Genomic DNA, 24,358 nt, shown 5'->3' with positions numbered 1-24,358 from the left:
CTAACATCTGATTGCATATGGGGACGTTTTTATAAAAATAACGTTATATATAACTTTTTGACGGTATTGGAGTAAAAATATAATAAATTATGTAATGTTCAAAATGCTCCTCACTAGCTATTTGGACTCGGAATAGCTTTTAGGGTAAATGTAATGTTACGTGCCACTGCCATATTCTTTCTTCGGTTGAAAGTGACTGAGCGATTGCATGAGACATGATACATTTCAGTTGTTTGAGTTTAAGTTGTACTGGTTCTTTCAAAATACCCTAGGATGTTTATATTTTGTGCTGTGACTAGTAGTAAAGTGGAAGAGATGATCGATTCAAGTGGCGCTTCTGAGGCGCTACAGCAATCTGGCACCCAGAAGTATTTATTGTTTGAATTTCACAATAAAACTGAACGAATTTGAAAGCTGAAACTTTATCTAAATAACTTGCTCTGTCTTCTCTTGTCTGAGAAGACAGAGCAATCATCTGTTTTACAGGTTTATAGTAACAGGGGTCTATTTCTTTATTTTTCCTAATAATAATTACACATCCAGTGCAGATGATTGCTTAAAAATTGACGTGCTGTGTTGTGTGGTCATAGAGTGGAATGAGGGAAACTTTAAAGCAGAAGGTTGTAAATCTGCGCCGTTTCCTCAGCTTTTTATCAGGGTCTCTGTTGAGAAAAATCAGCCGGATGATAACCGTAAGTAGGGGTCTAAGGTTAGATTTAATGAGGGCTACAGGAAATAATGAAAGCTGAGCCCATATGCTTTTTTTCTGTTCCATATTTACAGTATGGTGCCACTGGACAAAAACAAACTGAAGACAAATATAAACTCAGGCATAAAAATCAATTCAGGCCTTAATGTGTCTTTGAATGAAAATCACTTTTTTTAATTCCTCATGGGCAGTGCCGATCCTGACCTCCCTGGGGCCCTAAGCTAAATTCTGCTAAGGGGCCCTCTACCTGACCCGTGAAGCCGTGAGCTATGTAAACCATTTGCCATTGCCACAGTCACACCTGACACTTCAGTTCTCCCAATACAATCCTCCCTCCTTTAAACCAAACAGTCAAAGAATAAGTACAATAATATAGAACAGAATGATATTTATTGAATAGAGTATTTTCTATAGAATATTAAGATAACAAGTGAATATTGTGTTGCAGATATCAATAATCCCCGTGAGTGATGACATCATTGAAATCAAGAATTAACTTTTGTACAAGTGAACATGTAATTCCTGATATCAGAAATAGACATTGGTAGATAAAAATGTAACTAAGGGGCCCTACTAGTAAAAAATAATCAAGAATTCACATTGCAAATAGTAAAAAAAAAAAATGAATTCTTGATATAAAAAATGCATAAACTGTGAATGAATAAAAGCTAAAATGGCTTGCCATATGTTAAAGGTTTGTTTTAGTATGCATGTTGAAGCAATTCTTGATTTATGGTTATTATTTACTGAGGGATGTGCATCCATATTGACCAGTATGTCCAGCTAATCAACATTTTAAATTCAATATAGCCTATAAATCAATAGTCAATCAATGTCAAATTGTCAATACATTGCTTTCCATCTTGCATAAGCAGTTGTTTAGAGTTTTTAACTACACATTGACTGAGACTAGATAATCAGTGTCTTGTTTTAAAAGTATGTATAATGTGTAATTTGATGAGGAGTGTCATCATTCAGGCCCAAATATTGTAGGCTACAGTATGTCTGGTCTCTCTCCACATATATTTCTGCTTGAAAAATGCGCGTTTCATTTCGTGCACGCGCATATGAACGTATGATAACACACGCGACGCGGTTATCTTTTCCGAGCCGTTGCACTTTAAAAAACACAATAGAAATGCACATAAACTTAACTTTACTTTGCTGACATCAAACTTGGAGAGGAGAGAACACAAGTTTACCTGATTGTTGTTTCCGCAATTCACTCATGTTTTTCCCCCCTCTTTTTGTGACCAGAAGGATAGTTTCGCTTCATTTTGTCATTGATGTTGTAAACATTAATTGACGCGCTATGACACGAGGGGGAGGCGGGGCCTTGAGTAATTTGCGGGGCCCTACGCAGCTTGCGTAGTGAGCGTATAGGGCGGATCGGCTCTGCTCATGGGGCAGATCACAAAGACAACATAACAGCGGTTCCTGAATTTAATCTTCCTGTGTTATATCTTAAGGATTTCAGTTGTGTGAAGCTGTTGGCTGAAATAGTTTAAGCCTCTCCCATATCAACTGTGTAAAGCCTCACTTGTTGCCTTAACAGCAGGGCCACGTGGAGTCCAGCTGTGACACATGGCAACCCGATTCCCATCCTGCACAGCAAACAGAGGGATCAAAGTCCTCGGAGCTCAGGTGCACTGCACAGAGCCAGAAACAAGGTCAAAGGTTATATTTCCCTATCCTGTAAGGATAGATGCAGCAACAGAGATACATTTTGGCCTGTAAGAAAGAATGATGCATTTACAAATCCTTATATGGTCAGTGCATTATGTATATATTTAGGTACTTTGACTAGCACTGCTTTTTTTTTAAAAAAGGTCCTCAGTGTAAAAGATGAAGAAAGAATGCCACTGGAAAAATATTTTCCTTACAAATGTTTCAAAGGATTTATCCTGTGATGTTATAATAGCCTCTGACCAAAGATATGGTACATCTTGTCCTGCTTTGAGTTCTGTGCTTAATCACAGCTATGGATTCTTGTGGTCAAATCTTCCATTTATAGTTTCTGTCTTTTTTCTAATAAAAACACAGACAGTATTCTTTGCTCAACTAGAGAGGTTTTTTACCTGTTTGCTTTCAATAATCCCTTTAAGGCTAGTCTAAGTCCGGTCTGATCATCTTGGCAATAGGTGTGCAAGTACGGCTTCTACTTGAATTGGGAAAATTTTTAGTATTTGTCAGGATTGTGTTAAAATGATATATATCGAATCAGCACAATTTGAAAATAATAATTTAATTTTTGCAGCTGCAATTTGAATATTACAGATATTTTCTACCATTTTTCTACAACTGTATGATTTTGTCATTTTTTTTATTTAATTAAATTTTGTTTTATTTTATTTTACTTTTTTATTTCTGTTTAATTTTGTTCAGCTCTATCCCTATTGTTTTAAAGGATTGTTTTCTATTTTTATTTAGAACAACTTTTCAGATCATATCCCTTTCTCTTTATTATCCTGCTGAACCAGATCTTACTGGTTAAGTTAAGTAGCCTGGTCAGTATACAAGCATCCAAAACATGATATATGCTGGTGACCAGCAATGCTAGTTTTAAATTCTTTCTTCACATAAAACTGCACTGCTGCCTGGTCAATGGCTCTGCGCATTCCAAGAAGAATCGCTAAAGGTGAATATGTCCCTCAAAAGGCTGCTTCAAAAAACAGCCTGATTTTCTCCCACTCTCCAGTGAAGAAAGGGCCTGTCTGCCCTCAAGAATTTCCATACAACCCCCTGTAATCTGAAACATATCACCGGCCTTACATAAACAAGGCTGTGGCTTTTTTGGCCTTTTTTCCCCCCAGAATAAGCTTCAAGCTCCACAGACGTCTCATTTGTGGACTGTGTGCCTTGGCTGGCGGTCACTGAGATCACTAAGCATGTAAGAGGAGCTCTCTCATTCACATTCACTGTCTTTAGGGTTTATAGCCTACAGGTTTACAGTCTCGATCAACCCCTCACCCTCTTCATTACCCCTTTCTCTTTTATGTTTACAACAGGCTACATCCATAGCCCCAAATTTTATTATTCTGTTCTTCCTTGTGCACATGAGCGACTCCTAAATAATTCCCAAATTGTGCATTCGCCCCTGCTGGAAGCCCATTTCCTCTCTAACCGATGATGTGGTTTGATTTGATTCCATAGACACGTTAATGAGATTATATATTATGTGTTCTAGCTATTAACATTTAGATTGGACACAATGATGGATGTCATGTATTTCAATGCTGTTTTTAGGTTCTTGATGCAGAACAAACACAGTTTAGTCACATATTTTCGGGCAGGTCTGTGTCCTGCTGTGTCGGGGCAGCTGTGTTACAGCCAGGTGTAACATTCACACTAATTTCCACTCTGCTTCTCCCTTTCATTTCCTTTTTAGCCAATTACCTCATTAACTGTACTTCTTGCTCTTTCTCGTCTGTTTTTGTACTCTCCATCCCTGGCCTCTTTTTTACCCTGATGGAGATCACTTCTTGAAATAGCTTGCTGAGTAATGTCTGACTCCGTTTGGCTGGTCTTGTCTTTTTGTCTGCTTTTTTCTTCTCAAGTTGGCCGTCATGTCATCCGCTACTGCTCAATGACATCATATTGGGATCAGAACATGCCTTCATTTTCCCTCATTTTCTTTCCCTCGTCATGATGGGAGAACAAAAAAGTGCCTATGATCTCAGGGAGACAATGAAGGGAGTGGGCCAAAATAACAACAACTTTTTTCTGCTTTCAAAAAACGCTTTCTGGCGCGCTCTGACATTTACACCTGGCTCTCATTTCCTGAGTAGTCAGTGCAAAGCTAATGAAAGTTAGTGTGAAAGCTGCACATTTAAGACATGGCTTGAAGCTTTGCCAAGTGGGACACACATTTTCTCCATTCAGGCTTGCGCACAGTAGTATGTTTGTAAAGGAGGTTAGCTTGACAAGATTGAGTCAAATCGAGTACAGTGGGCATGAAGAGCTTTCCAGACAAATATTTGTTTGCCATTGAAGGATGTCTGTGTTAAGCTTTAAAGGATTGTCAGCAGTACAGAAGCAGTTGGTGTTAAACCGCAAACAAATGTAAAATTGCAGAAACTTGTGCACAGAAATGTGTGAGATGAGTTGTTGTGGTGGGGGTTGCATGCTGCTTCAAAGATTAAATTCAAGGGACAAGGGGACAGCAGCTGTCTCATATACAAGGGATATATTGGATATTTAATAGTGCATGCTCATTCCCTCTATTTTTACATTTATATTATCTTTGATCTTATGCTCACTTAAAGTTTGCTTCTAAAAACACAACACATAATTTACCAACACTGTTACATGTAAGTCTCAAAATGAATATCCATTATTTATACTGTGCAGTTCAATAATAAGATACACTTGTAGCATTTGAAATGATTGATTTTGGTTTTAAGTGTTCATTTATTAGTTTATTTTGACAAAGTGAGTCAATTTTTTTTTTTACCTCTTATTAATCACCTGCCATAACATGAAACTAATTATTAGCTTATCGTATCAGCCAGAAGAAAATGTATATTGGTGCATCCCTATGTCGACCAATAGAAAAGACAAATCACAAATGATCTCTTTCATATCTCTCCGCTATTCCTCTAGACATCAGTGAGATTCAATGGAGGTCAAATGGTGACTTTTGCGTAAGTGCTGAGAAAACGACCGACCCCATTAATCTCACGTGTTATCTTTAGAGATGTAAATAAGATGTGAACAATGTCTCAAACTGTGCTCAGAGCCATTTGCCTATATGCTAAAGTCTCCAATCACATATGTGCGATTTCAATACGATCTCCAACATTTCTCATCACATTCTCCCCAAATTATTGTGCTTTCACTTTATAACTCTTGACAACTGTCTCTTATCCTAAGGAATTTTTGAAATATCTGAGACAAAACCTTTCTGGGGTTGCATGATAGACAGTCCAGAGGACGATTCGCTATCAGGTCATATCGTGCTTGTTCTGTGTTAAGCTGTGGACTGAGTAACACTGATTGCTTGGTGGTAAATTGTGTGCAGGGGATAAACATGGATCAGGAACAGATTATCCTTTCATTGCTGGGGTTGTGGATACACAGGCTTTGATGCACTATCTTGGGGTTGGACCATCTTATAAGTCAACACTTTAGTGTGAAGGCATTTATATGTTCATATTCCTGTGTTCCTTCTCTGTTTGCACATTGTATTTTCATCTCTCTCGTCTCTAAATTGTCCCACTCCTCATTTATTTATGCTGTACTACTGTCCAGTTCAGTTAATTTTCAGTCCTCTCACTTTTTACTTTTACTTGCAACTGGTGTGAGGGAATTTACAGGCTGCACCCCACCCTGGTCAACCACAAGCAAATAACCACAAGAGACCCACCCAAACAAGCCTGAAACCAGTAGTTATCCTCAGCCTGGCAAGTGATCCCTTTCTAAAATTGGTGTCAAGCTCTTATAGTTTGGGACTTCGGATGACTCAAGTGTTTTAATGGGTGTAGCTCTGATTTTAAAACTTTTTAGCTTACTGAAAAAGTTATTTAATTTTTTTAAAGTAATTGAAAAGGTATAGAGCAATTAAAGGGATAGTTAGCCCAAAAATCATTCTGTCATTGTTTACTCACCCTCATGTTTTTCTAAATCTGTGACTTCATTTCTTCAACTGTTTTTGTCCTTATAACGATAGTCAGTGGGGTCCAAAACCAGCCCGATCTCATGAAAGTGCGTATCTATACCACGAATGTCATTTCTCGTGCCATTTATATGGCAAAAATGTTTTTTGCGTCTATATGATACGCAGTTTTCGCGTGCATATGATACGCACTTTATGGCGTGTAATACGCACGCACTCCCCACCCCCTCCCCCCTAAACCTACCCAAGGGGTTTTCAGTGCGTAGCATATGCACGCAAAAGCCATTTTTGGCGTGTAAATGGCACGAGAAATGACATTCGTGGTATAGATACGCACTTTCATGAGACTGTGTTGTCCAAAACAACACATTCCCTCATTGACTTTCATTGTATGGAAAAAACAAACAGAAACTTTTATGTTCCACAGTAATTCATATAGTTTTGATCAACATGAAGGTGAGTAAATGATGAGAGAATTTTCAGTTTTTTAGTGAACTATCCCTTGAATGATCCCTTTATGTAAAAAAAAAAAAAGAGAGAAAAAAACATACTAGTATATAGGTACACTCGCATCATTTTTGTTCAGAGAAAAAAAAATACGGTACTGGACAAAAATGCTGATGCTTCAACCTGTGGAGTAGATCCAGCTGTTAGAGGAAGTGGCATGTTGCTGTCTGATACACATCCTTAATCTCCATGCAGCAGCAACCCCTCCCTATAGGCCTTCTGGGAAATGGAGGAGAAAGGATGACAGAGCCTCATCCACTGCTTCCCTTCCCAGATCTCTATACTCCCAGGAAAAACTTCTAAAACCTGGACCGCACCTTAAAGCCCTCCTTTGTTCAAACACTTCATATCTTCCTGTGTTGACCTGCCTGATCAAAAACACACTGAAAATTCGGGGACTCTGACTCAAAGTTAAACCACAAATGACTTTTTTGCATTTTCAATACTGATTTTTTCGGGTGAATATGGTAAAATGAGTAAAGTAGGTTAAATCTATGAAGCTTGATTTCAGAAAGATTCTGCACAGGCCCGCTTATCAGATGTTGATGATAATCTGATCGCAGATGGGAGATGACGATTCTGTGCTTTCCCACACACCCGACAGCATGCTTGGATTCTGTTTCAATCAACAATGGATTTTTTCAGGCAGTTGTCCTCTGGGAGCGGGGTAAACCTAAAGGGTTGAGTCATGTCTCTAGATGAAAATGAAACGCAATGGAATTAGCTGATTTACTGACAGGTTCTCAGAATCGTAGTGGATTTGCGACTGGCCGAGTTGTGATGAGAGGACGGGGGGATTCATTGGCTTGCAGTGTGTGCTGTGACATTAATGACAGCAATCGGTACAATATGTCGTGACTATGACTTTGACAGAGGGCTTAAAGGGTTAGTTCACACAAAACTAAAAATTCTGTCATCATTTACTCACCCTCAAGTTGTTCCAAACCTGTATAAGTTTCTTTCTTCTGTTGAGAACAGAAGATTTTTTTGGAGGATTTTGATTACCAGACAGTTGATGGTAGCCATTGATTTCCATAGAATTTATTTTACTACTTAGGAAGTCAATGGTTAAAATAATATTTTATAATATACTTTTTTTTAATTAGATTTTTTTTTGCCATCAGTGCCACATACCTTTTGTATTTTGAGAAATACAATTTCCTTGATTTTTTTTTTTTTTTTTTTTTTTTACAAACAATTCAGGATCAGGATGAAAAACTATATTATGGCTATTTTGGTATAAAATAGATGTTAATAGAGGTAAAAGATAAGCTAAAAATGTATGATATTGCCTCTTTAATCCTTAGGTTCTGAATTGAACACTACAATCTCTACACATTAGAAAAATGGATAGCTCAAATATAGTTCAAAATGATCCTTCTGGCATTGTCATTAGTTGACTTTGTTGTCCCTTAGGGGCTGATGTGGGTGAGTAGAGTCAGCCTGCTGTGTAGGGGTGTGTGCGGTCCTGGCCTGTGCTCCTTACACACAGACCTCACATTGACAGAAGAACAATGGAGCGGGTACACTGCAGTATCTTACCCCGCAGGCTGGCACAAAAGAGCCTTTTCATGCATGCTGCTCGAGGGCTGGCCTGACAGGCTGCTGCCACCAAAGGCACAAGCATCACTGCCATGCCTGGACCATTTCTTATTATTATCAATGTTGAAAACAGTCAAGCTGCTTTGTTTTTTTTGTGGAAACCATGATCCATATTTGATCATGATTCTCTGATTAATAGAAAGTTCAAAAGTACATAATTTAATTGAAATAGAAGTAATTTGTAACATTATAATTATATCAACGAAAGGGTGACAATGTTGACGAAATTTGAGTTTTTAGGGGTGAGTTTAAAATACACACACCATGTGCACACTTGGATCTCACTGAATCCATTTTAAATATGCTTCAGGATGTGTCCATGGTGATTTATTCTTGTTTAATGGATCGCTGCTCATTCTATAAATCCTTGATGCATTTGTAAGAAGACCTGAGGGAATTGAGACCTGTTTCTTGTGACTTGTTTGTGTGAATGTTGTTGTATGGTACATTTCTGGCCTACAGGGTGTAAGGTACTCCCCGAGGACTGAAGCAGTTCTTTATATTTCTGAGTCTAACTGTTCAACTTATACCTGGATGTTTAAATTTAATTAACTGAGTCGCAATCCTTGAAGAGGATGTATTATGCTTTTTTACATTTTCAACATTCTTTAGTGTGTAATGTTGCTGTTTGAGCATGGAAAAGGTCTGCAAGTTTACAAAGGAGAAAGTCACTCCAAAGGGAGTTATTCTGTATATCAGTAAGCAGTAAGCACTGTTTCTGAACTCCCTAAAATTCCTCGATTGTAGCCTTAGGTTTCCTCTGGGTACACGTCACAATATTCCTCATTTAAATAATTCCGGCCCAAGGCAATTCCCGTTAGTGTGTTGAAACTCGCGGTTATGGTAAGGGCCGTGATATTTCCGAAACAATCTCAAAGCGTTTGACGAATCACAACACACAGGTCCAGCTGACCAATCAGAGCACTTTATGCTTTTCAAAAGTAGGGGCTTCATAGAGACAGGAACTAAACAGAGCGTTACTGACAGACTGGGAAGAGAGGTGCTGCAACAATGTCAAATTCGTGAAAAAGAATGTGTTTTTGATTCTAGTGGTCCCAAAAACAAAATCAAGACTTTGTAAAATGGCATAATATGGCTTCTTTAGTTCAGTATGAGATTATGAGGTCATGCCTCAAACTTCTAAGCACACTGCCTGGGGCAGGATGGAGCTGAGGGAGGCTTGGCAAACCCACAGGTTGAGAAGAAAGGATGCCTTATTCTACCAGGCATGACCCAGGTCTGCTTGGAAGAACAAGGAAGTCAGGTTCCCCTGAGGATGGAGCTCAAAGCAGCCTGCTTTTTCAAGGCAGGGTGAACGTCAACTGTTGGCTTTATGCGTCCAAGCAGTTGGGTGGATGTGGAGATATAATAGTCGTTGGATTGTCTGAATGACTAGTCCATTTGGCTGGTGCTGGTCCAGCACCAACCAGCCTGGAAATTCATGCTGGTCTTTTCAGCAGGATTTATTATTGTGCAAACAGATTATGCAGCTCATGAAACATGACCTTGACTATCCTGTGCTTTTTATTTGCTTTTGATTCTTGACGGAGATAATTTATTAAGTTGCCCGTTCTTTACATGATGCACTGAAATTTGATTATACAAGCCGCAACACCACAAGCCAAACAGATCTTTTTAAAGTCATAGTTAAACAAATATTCCATAATATTCATGAATGTGAATACAGATAATCAATTATGTGCTTGTCTTTCTGCTGCAGGTTTGAAAAGGGTCGTATCTACAGCTACATTGGAGAGGTGGTGGTGTCGGTTAACCCTTACCGTGCCATGAACATTTACGGGCGGGACATCATCGAGCAGTACAAAGGCAGAGAGTTGTATGAGCGACCGCCACATCTTTTCGCCATCGCTGATGCTGCGTACAAAGCCATGAAGAGGAGGAACAAAGACACCTGCATTGTTATATCAGGTAGACTGTCTAAATGTGTTTTGAGTGTGACTCACCATCATGGTCATGGGTGATGCTGAGGAGCAGTCACAGAAGTAATCTTACAATTTAAGAGGAAAAAGGCATTACTTCATCTTCAAATAATAATAAAAATAGCCTATTGTCTTCCTTCTGTTTGATTAAATAACAGGCCTTACTGGAATACAGGCTTTCCGGGGTCTTCTTGTGGGGTCTCACTATGACTGGGAATGATGTGATTAGATCTGTGGTCAGATGAGAATTGCTTGGCACTGACGTGGTGTGTGGTTTTCCAGTCACAGTGGACTGCTTGAGAAGAAGCTCACAATAGAGTTCAGTGCATGAGCAAATTGCTTTCTCAAGACATGCCCATTGTGTGAAAAAGATTAATGACAATATGGTGGTTTCACAATTTCTACAATGATGTCTCGTTGAGATGGTGTTTGTTTTCTGTCTGGGACGCTGTGGAACTATGCTGAGGTGGGGCACATAGCTCAAGGGGAATAATCTGGTGACCACTCAGATATAGCCTCTACAAGAAAACATTGATTGTTATCCAGAGAGTGACCACAGGTGGTGACTAAACTGCAAAAATATTTGGTATGTGTGGTGCCATCTTGTGGCAAATAGAGGAACTTGGTATTTATTTACAGCATAATTTTGTCTTAATTCAACAAATAAATTCCATAAGCATGTTTTTGTGGTTTAGCATAATTCTGTTTTACACAATAAATAGATTAAGGGCCTCACCAAACAACTCAGAAGAGTGATATTTGGATCTTATTTTTTTGTATGTACCCTTAATTTCCCCCCTAGACTGGCTCTCTGTCCTAGTGTAAAAATGTGTATTTGATACTTATGACAATTAAAAACAGTAATAAAGCAGTAATAACTGTTTCTATTTTAATAAAAAATATTTTAATAAATAATAATATGCTGATTTGGTGTTCTAGAAACATTTCTTATTATTGTCAATGTTTTATAAAAAAGTTTTGCTGCTCAATATTTTTGTGGAAACCGGGATACATATTTTGTCAGTATTCTCTGATGAAGAGTTACACTAAGGAACACTATTCATTTAAAATGGAAACCTTTTGTAACAATACATAGTCTTTTCTGTCACTTTTGATCAATTTAATAAACCCTTAGAGTAATAATTTCTTAAAATAAAATAAAAATTACTGACTCAAAACTTAGATTCAAAAATACAATTTTTTTTTAATTTTCAATTCTTTTTTCATTAAAATTGGTATGTTATTTATGTATGTTCTTACAAATTTGCATGCAATTATAGATATTTTCACCAGTGGTCTCAAATTGTATTCCCTTGTAGATTGTAATGGTATTTACTTAATTTTATCCAATTAAAGCATTAGTCATTGTTTCTTTTCTTTGCAGGGGAGAGCGGAGCTGGAAAAACAGAGGCTAGTAAATACATTATGCAATATATCGCTGCTATCACCAATCCCAGCCAAAGAGCAGAGGTGGAGAGGTACGTACAACAAAAGCCTTTCTGTTCCTCTCTCCTCGCTGCTGCAGTGATGAGTCATATTAAGAGCATGCTGCATAACATGCCTCCTTAATGTTATAATCAACAACCGCTGAGCATTTCACAAGTATTTGATGTTTTTATGTGGATGTCATTCATAACAATACAAATCTTTGCTTAGTTCTGACTAAAAGAAAGCAGAATTTTCAAAGTGAAGTTTCTCATGGTAGTGAGTCAGTGAACAATGCATTGGAATTAGCTTCACAAGGAGCAATAGTGATCGTGAAATGTAGGGCAGAGATTCAAATAGTGCTGGATCATGCTAATTGAAATACGATGGATCTAAGTCAAGCTCGATGAATAAATGATAAGAATCTCTACTATTCCTTTTTTTTTTTTTTTTATCTATGTAGCTTGAGAAATAGATCAATCAGTATAGGAATATGTTGGGCTTTTAATGTTTATTTAATTGTAAAGATCTTTATACCTCTCTTATGCAACAATCTGCATAGACCTTCATTCTTGTATCTTAACTATGACCGCAGTAATAGTAATAACAATAAAATCAGGCTTTGCAACTTTTATCTACTTTTATATGTATAGTGCTTTGTGCTACATTTCATATCACTGTTATTGCACCCTGTAGATATGGTTTATTTTCTCTGTTTGCTAAAGGTTAAAGCTCTTTCCAAACTGGGCGTTCATCAGTGTGACATATTTTCCAGGAAGTACATCTAAAGCTATGCCAAAACAGGTTTTTTTGTAGTCTATAGTAATTTCCAACCAGGGTAACATACTGTATACTTGAGGGGGTACTTAGCAGATTGTAGAGGGTAATACGATTTCGATTTTGCTTTGCTAAACCTATAAAACAGAAATGAAGACTTTAAAATAAATCAATTATTAGGGCAGTTAAAACAAGATATTTAAAAATAATTTACTTTAATGGGGCTTTTGGGATACCTAAAGCGAAAGAAGTTGGGCGACACTGCTAGGCCCAATGCAAAAGCAAAGTGGAATTTTACAGGATGTTGTAGCTATGTGGTTCACAACATGGAGGAAAGTGTCCCGCTTAATGCCTGACAGGCTTGTAACAGTTGGGTTAGGACCTCTTCAGCCCAAGCAGGGCTCTAATTCCTCTAATGTGCAGTGTAGGTCATGCATGTCTGTACGGCAGGAGAACCAATGCTGAGCATTCTGTGGTCTGACCCATGCAGCAGGCCCCATAAATCATCCACTGAAACGCTCTTAACCACCATGCTGGGATACCACATGGTGATACTATATACACTAACATAGCCAGATATAGCCATGCATACTGGCTCGTAAAGGCTTCATACAGACAGATTAGTGTATTTACTCTAATACCAAATGTCAGGAGCAATCAGATCCATCAGCCTCATATTGAAACTGATGCCCGCTTAGCTGTAGTGGTGAACTGATGCACAAGTGGCTTGTAAATGTAGAAATAAACAGTGTGTGTGTTTATACAGGGTGAAAAACATGCTGCTGAAGTCCAACTGTGTCCTGGAGGCTTTTGGGAATGCCAAGACCAACCGCAATGATAACTCCAGCCGTTTCGGCAAGTACATGGATATCAACTTTGATTTTAAGGGAGACCCCATTGGCGGCCATATCAACAACTACCTGCTTGAGAAGGTAGGGGTGCTAAAGAGGAGTAGCTTAGAACTGACTCTCTAGCAACCACCCACAACACCCTAGCATTATTGCAGACTGTTTTGCTCAGGCACAGACCACTCAGTTTTGTCTTGCTTAATAGTGATATGTGTGCTGGAGAAGCTGTGACATTTTTACGTTTATTATAAATGCATATGATTTTTATCCTGAACACTTATTTTTTTGATTTCTCGCATAGTCCCGAGTCATCTTTCAGCAGGAAGGAGAGAGGAGTTTCCACTCTTTCTACCAGGTGAGTGAAGAACTCGTCGCAGAAGTTGATATGCTATTTTTATTTTGCCAGGCACCAGACAAATCCTACCAAATCTGTTTATGACTCCACTGTCAGAGCCTTCAAAGGCCAATCATTTCTCACTTTTATTGCCCCTACAAAAATAATGTCCTATTGCTTCAAAACATGCTCAAAACATCAGACAAAATTCCATCAGTCTGTTAGTGCTCTACAAACCATTATTATCAAGACTATAATTTACATGCTCCTCCATATCAACACAAGAGAAATGATCCCTTGGGGAAAGTCAAAAGTGCTTTTAAATGTGTTTTTCAGCTGGTGAAAGGAGCTCCAGATGCTCAGCTGCGGTCTCTGCACATTCAGAAAGATCCCACCGCATATACCTACATTAAAGTTGGAGGCCAGATAAAGGTATTGCACCATGTACAGATTAAAAAGAGACTATTATGGGTGCTAATGTGTGTGTAGTATTATACATGTTTTTTTTTTTTTTTATATAGATGATATAAAGAGTTTTAAGACCTTTGGGATCTCTGGAAAATGAAATCTTTGCAGGGGCAGTCACAAATAATTGTGCAGGGAATTTGATTATTGTTGTTGTGGGATACAGTAGCCATTGGTGCATATTAAAACCTATTTGTAATTGCCTCATATGTAATAGCCTGTTGAGTCAGGACTCAGGAGGTGAGATCACCCAGCATGTTCCATTGCTTCTGCGGCGAGTTTAATGAGCGGGCACGAAAACAAATTTATAGCAACAAACAAGGTGTTGTCATGGAACAAGCTGGATTGTTGAGCTCACAGAGGTCTGAAACAAACAGCCTGAAGTGCTTTGAACATTTCATGCCAGTTCCCAAGTCTTTTGTAGGTGCACATGCTGGCTAAACTTCACACTCAGTCCAGCACAACTGTGGCTGTAAAAGGTTCCTGCTGAATGAAATCATCTTTACTCTGTAGGAGCTGTTAGCCATGCGCATGCCAGAATAATTAGCGATTCGAGTGTTGTGCTTTTGTTTTAGGAAGTCTGGGGATTTTTGCTGTGTCAGCAATTTTCAGCTTTTAATTGCTCTGCTATAAATTTAATGTGAAAGTAATGACCTCCCATTTCGATATCATTGATTTACCTTCACTAAATGAAAGGCTTTTAGCTTTTATCTACATCCAACCATGCTGTTATCCCTAAAGCTGATTTAATAGCATATACTGTTAAAAGTAAGATCAGGAAGAGGATGTTTTAACTAAACTTTATTCAATCTATCAGGATGTGCTTTTGTTTGTGACCATCTGCCATAACCCAGATTCTCTTTCCAATCTTGCAGTCGTCTATAAATGACAGTGCTGATTTTAAAGCTGTCGCTGATGCCATGAAAGTCATTGGCTTCACTGTTGAGGAGATTCAGACAGTCTACAAGATCCTGGCTACCATCTTGCATCTGGTTTAGTATTTCCTAAGCTTGTTCAAAAAGTATTACCAACTGCAGCTAGTATAGCCCAAACCAATTGATTGATGAATTATTGAATCTTTCCAGGGAAATCTGAAGTTTGGAAGTGATGGAGATGTGACTCTCATTGAGAACTCTAAACTAGTGTCAGTGCTGGGGGATTTGCTGTCTACCAAAGAGGAGACTGTAGAGAAGGCTATGCTCTATCGCACTGTGGCCACCGGTCGTGATGTCATTGACAAGCAGCATACTCATCAAGAGGCCAGTTATGGTCGTGATGCCTTGGCCAAGGTATGAATTGGGACTCTGGGAGACTTTCTTTAGGAGACAGACAAAATTGTGGTAAGCCAGCTGTAAATAAAACAGCTGGAGCAAAAATTTGCATATGAATTTCATGCCAATGTCTAAATTAATACTTCTACTTAATGATACAGTGGATACTTCCGCACAGTATATCTGATGCACGTTTGCATTATATGTTGTACTCTTGTATATTTTAGTGTATATAGTACTTGTATATAGTGTAATAAAATTGCATAGTATCATATATACATACACACTATGAAAAGTTTGGGATCAGTAAGGTTTTTTTTTTCCCGAAAGTTCTATTTCAAATATTCTTTTAAATGTTCTATTCATTAAAGAATCCTGAAAAAAGTATCATGGTTTACAACAACGTATAGCTATAGAGGGGGGAAAAAAATTTGTCGTAGCCATCCAAAATTCAATAAATTACTTTACCAAGACAGATTAACTTGGTTGACTGATTCTATTCACATCTACGTTTCTTCTTCCACCAGTTCACTTTCACTCATTATTTGCTACTCGCAGGCCATTTATGAGCGTCTTTTCTGTTGGATTGTGGGAAGAATCAATGACGTCATTGAGGTGAAAAACTATGACGCCAGGGTTCATGGGAAGAACACAGTCATTGGAGTCCTGGACATCTATGGCTTTGAGATCTTTCAGAATAACAGGTGAGAGAATATGCTGTTCCATACAGGTATGAGGATCTTTATTGGCTGTATTATTTTGCTCTGTTTACTATAATAAGTGTGTCTATCCTGAATATCTTCCTTGTTTTGTCCAGCTTTGAGCAGTTCTGTATAAACTACTGTAATGAAAAACTACAGCAGCTCTTCATTCAACTGGTGTTGAAGCAAGAACAGGAAGAATATCAGCGAGAGGGCATCCCCTGGAAACATGTGGGTTTCTCCACAAACTTTTCACATCTTCACTATTTATATTATACTAAAAGAAACTCATTTGGTATTGATCTAGCATTACTGCATCTAAATAAACTTTGTCGTGATTTGTGTGTTCATGGAAACAGATTGACTACTTTAACAATCAGATCATCGTGGATCTGGTGGAACAGCAGCATAAGGGCATTTTTGCTGTCCTGGATGAGGCGTGCATGAATGTGGGGAAGGTGACGGATGAGATGTTCCTGCAGGCTCTCAATGGAAAACTGGCGAAACATGCCCACTACACCAGCCGCAAGGTATTGAAAATAACAATAACTGGATAAAAGCTATTTATCCTGTCAGTAAGATTTTTTTTTTATGTTTTTGAAAGAAGCCTCTTATTCTCGCCAAGGATGCGTTTATTTGATCAAAAAGCAAAAACAGAAATATTGTAAAATATAATTACAATTTAAATGAACTGCTTTGGATTTGAATATGTTTTAAAATGTAATTTATATCTGTGATGGCAAAGCTGAATTTTCAGCACCATTACTCCAGTCTTCAGTGCTTTAAAAACATGACTACTTATTATATCTATATTGAAATCAGTTGTGCAACCTTAATGCTTTTGCGTAAATCTTTATGTATAATTTTTCAGGATTCTTTAGTAATTGAAAGTACAGTATTTAATTTAAATGGAAATCTGTTGTAACATAAATGCATTTGCTGTCATTTTTGATCACTTTAATGTATACTTGCTATATAAAAGTAATTTAAACAAATCTTACTGACCCCAAACTTTTGAACAGTAGTGTACAGTACCCAGTGCAGTGTTGAATAATGCACATTTAGGCAAATCCAGTAGGTCATCTAGGTATTACAGAAATGCTAATTGAATTTTACGCATTACCCTGAATCAACACAAGGAGGCAATAATGGTCAGTGAAAAAATGTCCTCCAGTATTTCTCACTACTGAGCCTTCGGTGATGTCACTGGCAACCAATGGAAGCTAGTGAGACTGATGTCTCACAGCCTTGGCAAAGTGTCAGAATGCGAGAGGGAGTAGGAGAGTTATGGATAGAGACGCACTGAGATAAAGATAGAAAAATGCAGTAAACAAAACCAAAAGTAAACATAACCCACCTTGCAGAGCTCTAGATGTGATTTCTGTACACTGATGGGTTGATCATGCATTCCAGTGGGCACAGACCCAGCTGAGGGTCAGTTCAGGTACTACTTTATTAAACTGTGCTCAGAATCTGCCCTCAGCTTAGCTGCATTCACACCGAAGGGAGGAAGCAAAAGCTAGCAGGCATCGTCTGTCGATGTCAGGCTATGTGAATAATCAGAAGTCTCCCTGGATGCAGGAATAATAAGTGTCCTTCAGAGCTCATTTGTAATGCAGAGGGTTACTCCTCACTGTGAAGGAATCTTAGGCCTGTTAGCTAGATAGATGATGTGTCTTTCTCCTGCTGCGTGTGTGTGAACACACATATCTGCATCTGTACCCATTTCATAGTAAACTAATCCGTTTATGTAAACACCACTCTCACAAATTCGACATGCAATATGAGCATATGAAAGAGAAACGGATGGGTCAAAAAGAAAAAGAAATCTCTTTAATATGTTCAGCTGTGTGTCTAAATGCAAATTAAATAAAGCATGGGACATTTTTGTCTTTCCTAACCACCTCTGAAACTTGAAATGTGCAGGCCGCTTTAACAGCATAATTAATGGTTGCCGCTTGTTAAAAATCTGTGGCCGAGCCTCTTGCGATTTCTTCACTGAGGATATTCGCTGTGCTTTTTTCCTCTGCAGTCTCTGTTTAAGAAGGAAAGCTTCACCCTTGGTTGATTTCAAGTATGAAAAGTATGCTCTGTGGACCGGAGTTCTTTCTCTGTAGTTCTTTCTCTTAACTTGGTCCTGACAGGAAACATGGAACTTGCTTCTTTTGTTTATTGCAGTTGTGGACAGTACATTCTGTAACTTGTCCACATTTTAATATTAATAGTTGTTGCAAATGGATGCTCGGTGTCCTTCTGTATTCTGCATGTGTTGGGCCCATTTCCACTGGCCTAGAGCCGTTATATTCATGCAGACAGGAACAATGTAGATTTTTTTTTGTAATACTGCTACTAAATAAGCCCAAAACAACAACAAACAAAAATTCACATGAAGGAGAGAGAACTCTATCTTTAGTCTTTAAATTGTTTTTAAAAATCTGGTTTAATCATTACTGATAACTGTCTGAGGCTACAATATGAGTGCATTGTGCATTAAAAGAAATCCATTATCGTACGTATTGAGCATTCCAAGTATCCCTGCCCTATGTATACCATTTAAAAACCAAATATTGCTGGACTTGTGGTCTAGTATACGGGAGAGATGGTTTCAATTACCCTATAATTTGCCCTCTTTAAATGTCAAATGACAAAAAACTTGAGTTGTAAAAGTGTTTTGACTGCGGAAGACCCACTTTTTATATCTAATTGCTTGAATAAAGAGTTTGCCTCAGTCTCTTTATGTTCTATGCTTTACCTAAGATGAAAACATCAGATGTAATGCCAGATCTATCTTTGAGCTGCCATATCCATCTCAACAAGGTGCTTCATTTACCGCCACTTTCACCTTCTCACTGTGCTTTATCAGCTTGTTTACGTCTTCCTCGCAGGCTCTTGATGTTCACTGTGCTTCCCTCATTCTCATTGCACCTTTAAAACAGCTTTGATCCTTCCAGGTGTGTGTTATAAAAATGGCTCTTTTCCCATCAGCTTTTAATTACTGTTATTTGCTGACACAAGCGACTGTCTGACGGTATGCGTCGGGGGCTTCTTTCCTCTCTCTTGTTCTTTTCTTTGATCCCAATTTCCCCCTCCCCTCCCCCCTTGTTTTCCCTCTCTTCATCACGTGCTGATTGCAGGTGTGGCTGTGTGAGTGGATGCTGCTATGGGAGCACATAGATGCCTGGTTGTGTGAAGGCAAGGGCAGGCTCATTATCCGATCAGGCTTGTGTTGGCCGTAACAACCAGCAAATAAGCCGTCGGTTTCTGTTCATGGAGAAGAGCTCCGCTGGCCTCTGTGGCCCGCTCTTCTGCAGAATTGTTCATTAGGAAGAGATCATGACTTGTTTCCATCTCCGTGGAAGTAATTGCATTGTTTTCGCGGTGACTTGTGAAGCACCGACACACGTTTAGCACGTACGTAAGTTACTGGGTAATTGGTATATGAAGTCCCTGTACGACTTGAGTTGACATGTCATTGTACCTGGTTTGTGGGCACAGCTTTGCAGGTTTAGCATTAGCTGGGTTGTTTTTCTCAAAGTTCTTTTCACATGATTCGCATTAGTGTTGCCCAGTGCTTTGAACTCTGCTTCAGCTTTACCCTGCAGTGCTGGTCAAGCACAACTCAAAGTTCAAGCGATTTCAACTTTGACCTTGCTTGCTGCTGACCTTTCGAAGTGCAGCCAATTTGCATTACATCTATCTTTCCAAACACAAGTCCATGATTTATGCTTTGTGTATTTTGGAGTATAAAACAACAAGAAACGTTTAAAAACATTCAAACTTTATGAATAGATCTTGGGATTCTATTTATTAAGCATGAACTAACAATGACAAATACTTGTAAAGCTTTTATTAATCTTAATTAATGTTAATTTTAATACATTATTCAAATTAAAGTTGTATCTGGGTCATTCCACGAAATCTGTGCCTTTTCAACTTTGAAAATTAAAATATAAAATAAGTTTAATCTATTTTTTATATATATATATATATATATATATATATATATATATATATATATATATATATATATATATATATATATATATATATATATATCTATGAAATGAAGACAGCTTAAAATGACCACAAATTGTATTGTGCCATCTCAGGCCATGTCATTGATTTTATGACTATTTCTCTACCTCATGTTTTGATATTTCTGTCATCCCTGTTACTTACAAAAGCGTTATACTATAGGTTTAAGTAGAACTATGTTATAGGTTTCACATAAATGAGCAGTGTTTTAGTCCCTCTTTTAACTGGGATTGTTTAAAAATTTGGATTTTATTTAAAATCTTGATCTATTTGTCATTCAGATGACCAAGAACATACAAATTTTGGAGGGTGATCGCATGTCAATTAAGAAAATTATTTATATTTTTGCAAGAGAGTTATTAAAAGAAGGGCTTTGTCAAAGATACAATATAGATAAGATTACAATGGTAATATAATTTAATGGACCTGAGCTGGCATGGACAAACAGTGAATAGTTGTATCTGTATTAACTAACGTTAACAAAGATTAATAAATGCTGTAACAAATGTATTTCTCATTGTTAGTTAATTAATCCATTAACTAAGATTATTGGGACCTTATTGTAAACCTAAATTGACCTAAATTTTTTCCTTTTTTGTTCTTTTCAGTTATAGTTTCCTCGGTTATTGAACTGAATTAAATTCACCGTGAGCATCCCGAGATAATAAAGTTTTGTGAACCACATTTGATGAGTCCTATTGTTCTCTCTACTGTGTATTTAAGCAGTCGCAATAATTGTTAAAAACTCAAATAAATTTTGAATACAAAATTTGTTTTTACGGTTTACTTATATTATATCTGTTTGATCTAGACGTCTAGTGTCCACTGTGATTTGGATACCTGGTTGCTGTTGGCTGGGTGTGTGTGTGTGTGTGAATGGCAGATTTTGGGCTTTATTGGCAGGTGCCATTGCCATTGCTGTTCATATGGTTGGCTTAACCAGCACTCTGTATTGAGAAGCACAGGTGTTAGACAGGATGGTGTGGTCCTGGGGGGTGAGAATAGAGCTTTTGGGTAGGGGGGTGGGAGGCATCTGTGCGACCAGCAGGATCCAGGATTAAATGTGTCTGTACAGTCAAACACTTAAAAAAAAACCACTGAAAATTTGGACTAGGTAGAATTGGAGTGCATGCAGTTTAACCCTCTGGGGTCCTTCATTTCAGAGTCACACTCAGGACCTTCGGGTCCAAATGGGCCGGAAGGGTGGGATTAATATTTATTAAAAAAAAATCATCATTTTTTTTTTTACTTGTTTTTTATAATATTTTTTCTTTTCTTTTTTGGTGTTTTGAGATAATTTTAAAAATAAAAATGATTTATAATTAATATTAATGCAATAATTATGACCCATTTTTTCCCCCATTGAATATAATAGAATTTTATTTATTTATTTATTATTTTTTTTAAAGCTGTATTTCATTTTAGAGTCAAGCCTAGGCCTCATGAAAGCAATTTTTTAAATGAGATGGATGCCATCTGGTGGACAAACTGAGCATTTTAAAAATTCAAAACCCATATGTAATCTGAATTTATTAGTGTGTATGTGTATAAAAGTGTGTTTGTGTGTGTGTGTGTGTGGATGTGTCTGTTTTGCACTCTTGATGTTTTATAGATTCACCCCTTCACTGTTGTGTGCTTTTTTTCTGGATCGTGGCTGATTTGTAGATTGTACGCACAAAAAAACTCTGTATTTTCACATTTTTGCCAATTTCCCATTCATTTCCTATGCGGGTCCATTTGGACCCGAAGGTCCTGAGTGTGACTATTTTTTTACAACCACTTAGACTATTCAAATCCTGTCCCCAATTTTTGTGGGTGTTCATATACCAAGTACCAACAAAGTCACCAAATTTCGGACCATTCCGATAAAGCTATGATTAAAAAAAAAAAAAAAGTATTTAAATGCTTCGGGTCCATTTGGGCCGAAGGACCCCAGAGGGTTAAATCTGTCGACTAGAGGTTAATGCATGTGGATCCAAACTGTGGTTCTTATGTTGATGATGTGAGTTTGAGTCAATCCCTAAGGATTCATGAGCTATCACCCTTGAACAAGGCACCTAAGTCCTAATTAAGCAGGTTCCAGGATGTATTGTGGAAGATTTGGATTTTGCTTTGTTAACCCTTATAAAAACAAATTACAACTTAAATATATAAGGGCAGTCAGTAGAATGAAATAATGCATTGTATTCAAAATATGTTTTTCTTGTCAGTTCAGTATATACACACACTACTGTTAAAATGTTTGAGGCCAGGAAGATGTCTTAAATGTTTTTAAAATAAGTGTCTTATGCTCACCAAGGCTGTATTTATGTGATCAAAAATACAATAATTCAGTAATATTGTGAAATATTATTACAATTTAAAATGATTGTTTTTTATTCCTCTAATGACAAATCTGAATTTTCAGCATCATTACTCCAGTTTTCAGTGTCACAATCCTTCAGAAATCATTCTAATATACTGGTTTTGTGCTGCTTAATATATATATTTTTTTTGTGTGAAATTTTTCTTTCAGGATTGTTTGTTATGTAGAAATTTTAAAATAACAAAATTTATTTACATCATGTTATCCTGCCATTATACAAACATAATATTTTGATAAAAAGGAAATGCGAACACACATTTGCAATAATGAAAAGTAATGTTTAAAATTACAGACATCTTTTTCTTTAATATGTAGCAAATGTTTTTGCTGGCAAAGTGATTAAGTACAATTACATGGCCAACCGATTATCCAACTGTTTCCTTGTGTCGTCAGGTTTTTAAAATGAGCAGATAGGGTAACACTTTATTCTACAGAGTCCCTGTTACACGTTACAGTTACTATAGCAATAACTATAAATTATGCATAACTAACCCTAAGCCAAACATAATCCTAACCCTATAATAAGTGCATTTAGTTAATTAACATTATTCAGCTTCATGTTTTTAAGAGACCCAGTAAGTGTGTTTGGAGCCTGGGTGTGGGTACTACCTATAAAGTCTTTAAACTCTTCCGAAATGCAGTCTTCAGATGTCCCACATCAAATACGAATCTCTATTGCAATTTCAAACGGGTAAATTAGTTTTTTTTTTCAACACAGTTCCAGTCATCCATTCAAATTGATTCTGATTGCTCTTCCACTTTGGCTGAAGTATTCAGTTTTGTCCTTTCTGGTAGAGATAGTGGCTTCTCATCCATTCCCTTAGAGGGCCATTTTATCTGTATTGCATTTGAAATAAGCTAAGTGAGTGAGTCACCACAAACAAACTAAACAGAGACCCATAAAGTGGCACGCGGGACAGAATAGAGGCATCTACTACAATGGGGACAGTGAGACAAAAGCTCACTTAAACTTACTGATAGTCAATCCTTTAATTAATCCAGCATGTGACGGATTGTGGCTAGAGGGATACTGAGTGTAATTGTTCTGTTCTGCTTTAATCCGCAGAAATGTGCGTCTCTGTTCACACAGTGGATCAGCAGCATTCTGTATCTTAATGAGAGCTGAGGCTGCTTGCCTTTGATGTCACTGCTGTATTTTATGAATGACACTGAGTCTTATATAACTGCACTAGCTGCCCTCATCCAGCATGCAGAGGCTCCTCAAGGAGGACAGTGATCTGGCACTGATAACAGGGTCTTAGAACTTGGAGTATATGCACAGTTGTTGCCGTGCAAAATGGAAAACATGTAACACACTTATGTGTGTATATGTGTATATTTACATGCAATCTGCAAGCATCATTGCTGCATATTTTTTTATTTTATTTTTTATAAAAACACATGCTTGGTATTGGGGACATTTATTCTTCGTTATAAAAGATTGTGCACATAAATACCCAATTATTTTAGTATTAATATATTTTTTTAAACTTAAATTTATCATAAAGGACAATTTAAAACGTTTGGATATAAAAAAATATTTCTGTAAAATGTTCTGTAAAACATTTTTCATTTCTCAAATTAGTAAAAAGTAACTGGACAGGCATTAGTAATAAGACAAAAGACACTAATGATCAACAAAAATGATTCGGATTTAACAATTCTCCTGGCAGGTAAAATATAAATAAAAATAACCCTAGGCTGATATAGCATGTCGACAGTGACACAGGTGTGTATTTTAGAGTTTTGAATGCAGCTCATGAAA

The 24,358-nt window shown here is 37.4% G+C and overlaps 1 protein-coding gene across 2 annotated transcripts in view; it reads left to right on the top strand.

Moving 5' to 3' along the window:
- Positions 1-24,358, top strand: part of myo1d (myosin 1D) — a 75,347-nt gene that overhangs the window by 11,067 nt on the left and 39,922 nt on the right. Inside the window, exons 2-11 of one of the 2 annotated variants that reach the window (XM_056255730.1) lie at positions 10,153-10,361; positions 11,757-11,850; positions 13,341-13,506; positions 13,724-13,777; positions 14,093-14,188; positions 15,097-15,213; positions 15,307-15,510; positions 16,051-16,196; positions 16,310-16,424; positions 16,553-16,723. In XM_056255730.1, coding sequence (XP_056111705.1) covers positions 10,153-10,361; positions 11,757-11,850; positions 13,341-13,506; positions 13,724-13,777; positions 14,093-14,188; positions 15,097-15,213; positions 15,307-15,510; positions 16,051-16,196; positions 16,310-16,424; positions 16,553-16,723 — 1,372 coding nt within the window. Of the gene's footprint in view, positions 1-10,152; positions 10,362-11,756; positions 11,851-13,340; positions 13,507-13,723; positions 13,778-14,092; positions 14,189-15,093; positions 15,214-15,306; positions 15,511-16,050; positions 16,197-16,309; positions 16,425-16,552; positions 16,724-24,358 lie in introns of both variants that reach the window. The other variant, XM_056255729.1, reaches the window with a different exon arrangement.

The sequence above is a fragment of the Rhinichthys klamathensis genome, unplaced genomic scaffold (assembly GCF_029890125.1).
Source record: "Rhinichthys klamathensis goyatoka isolate OS25496 unplaced genomic scaffold, OSU_Roscu_1.1 h1tg000121l_1, whole genome shotgun sequence".
Classification (NCBI taxonomy): Eukaryota; Metazoa; Chordata; class Actinopteri; order Cypriniformes; family Leuciscidae; genus Rhinichthys; species Rhinichthys klamathensis.
Note: the sequence above shows the minus strand (reverse complement) of the source record. Positions and strands in the feature narration are given on the sequence as shown.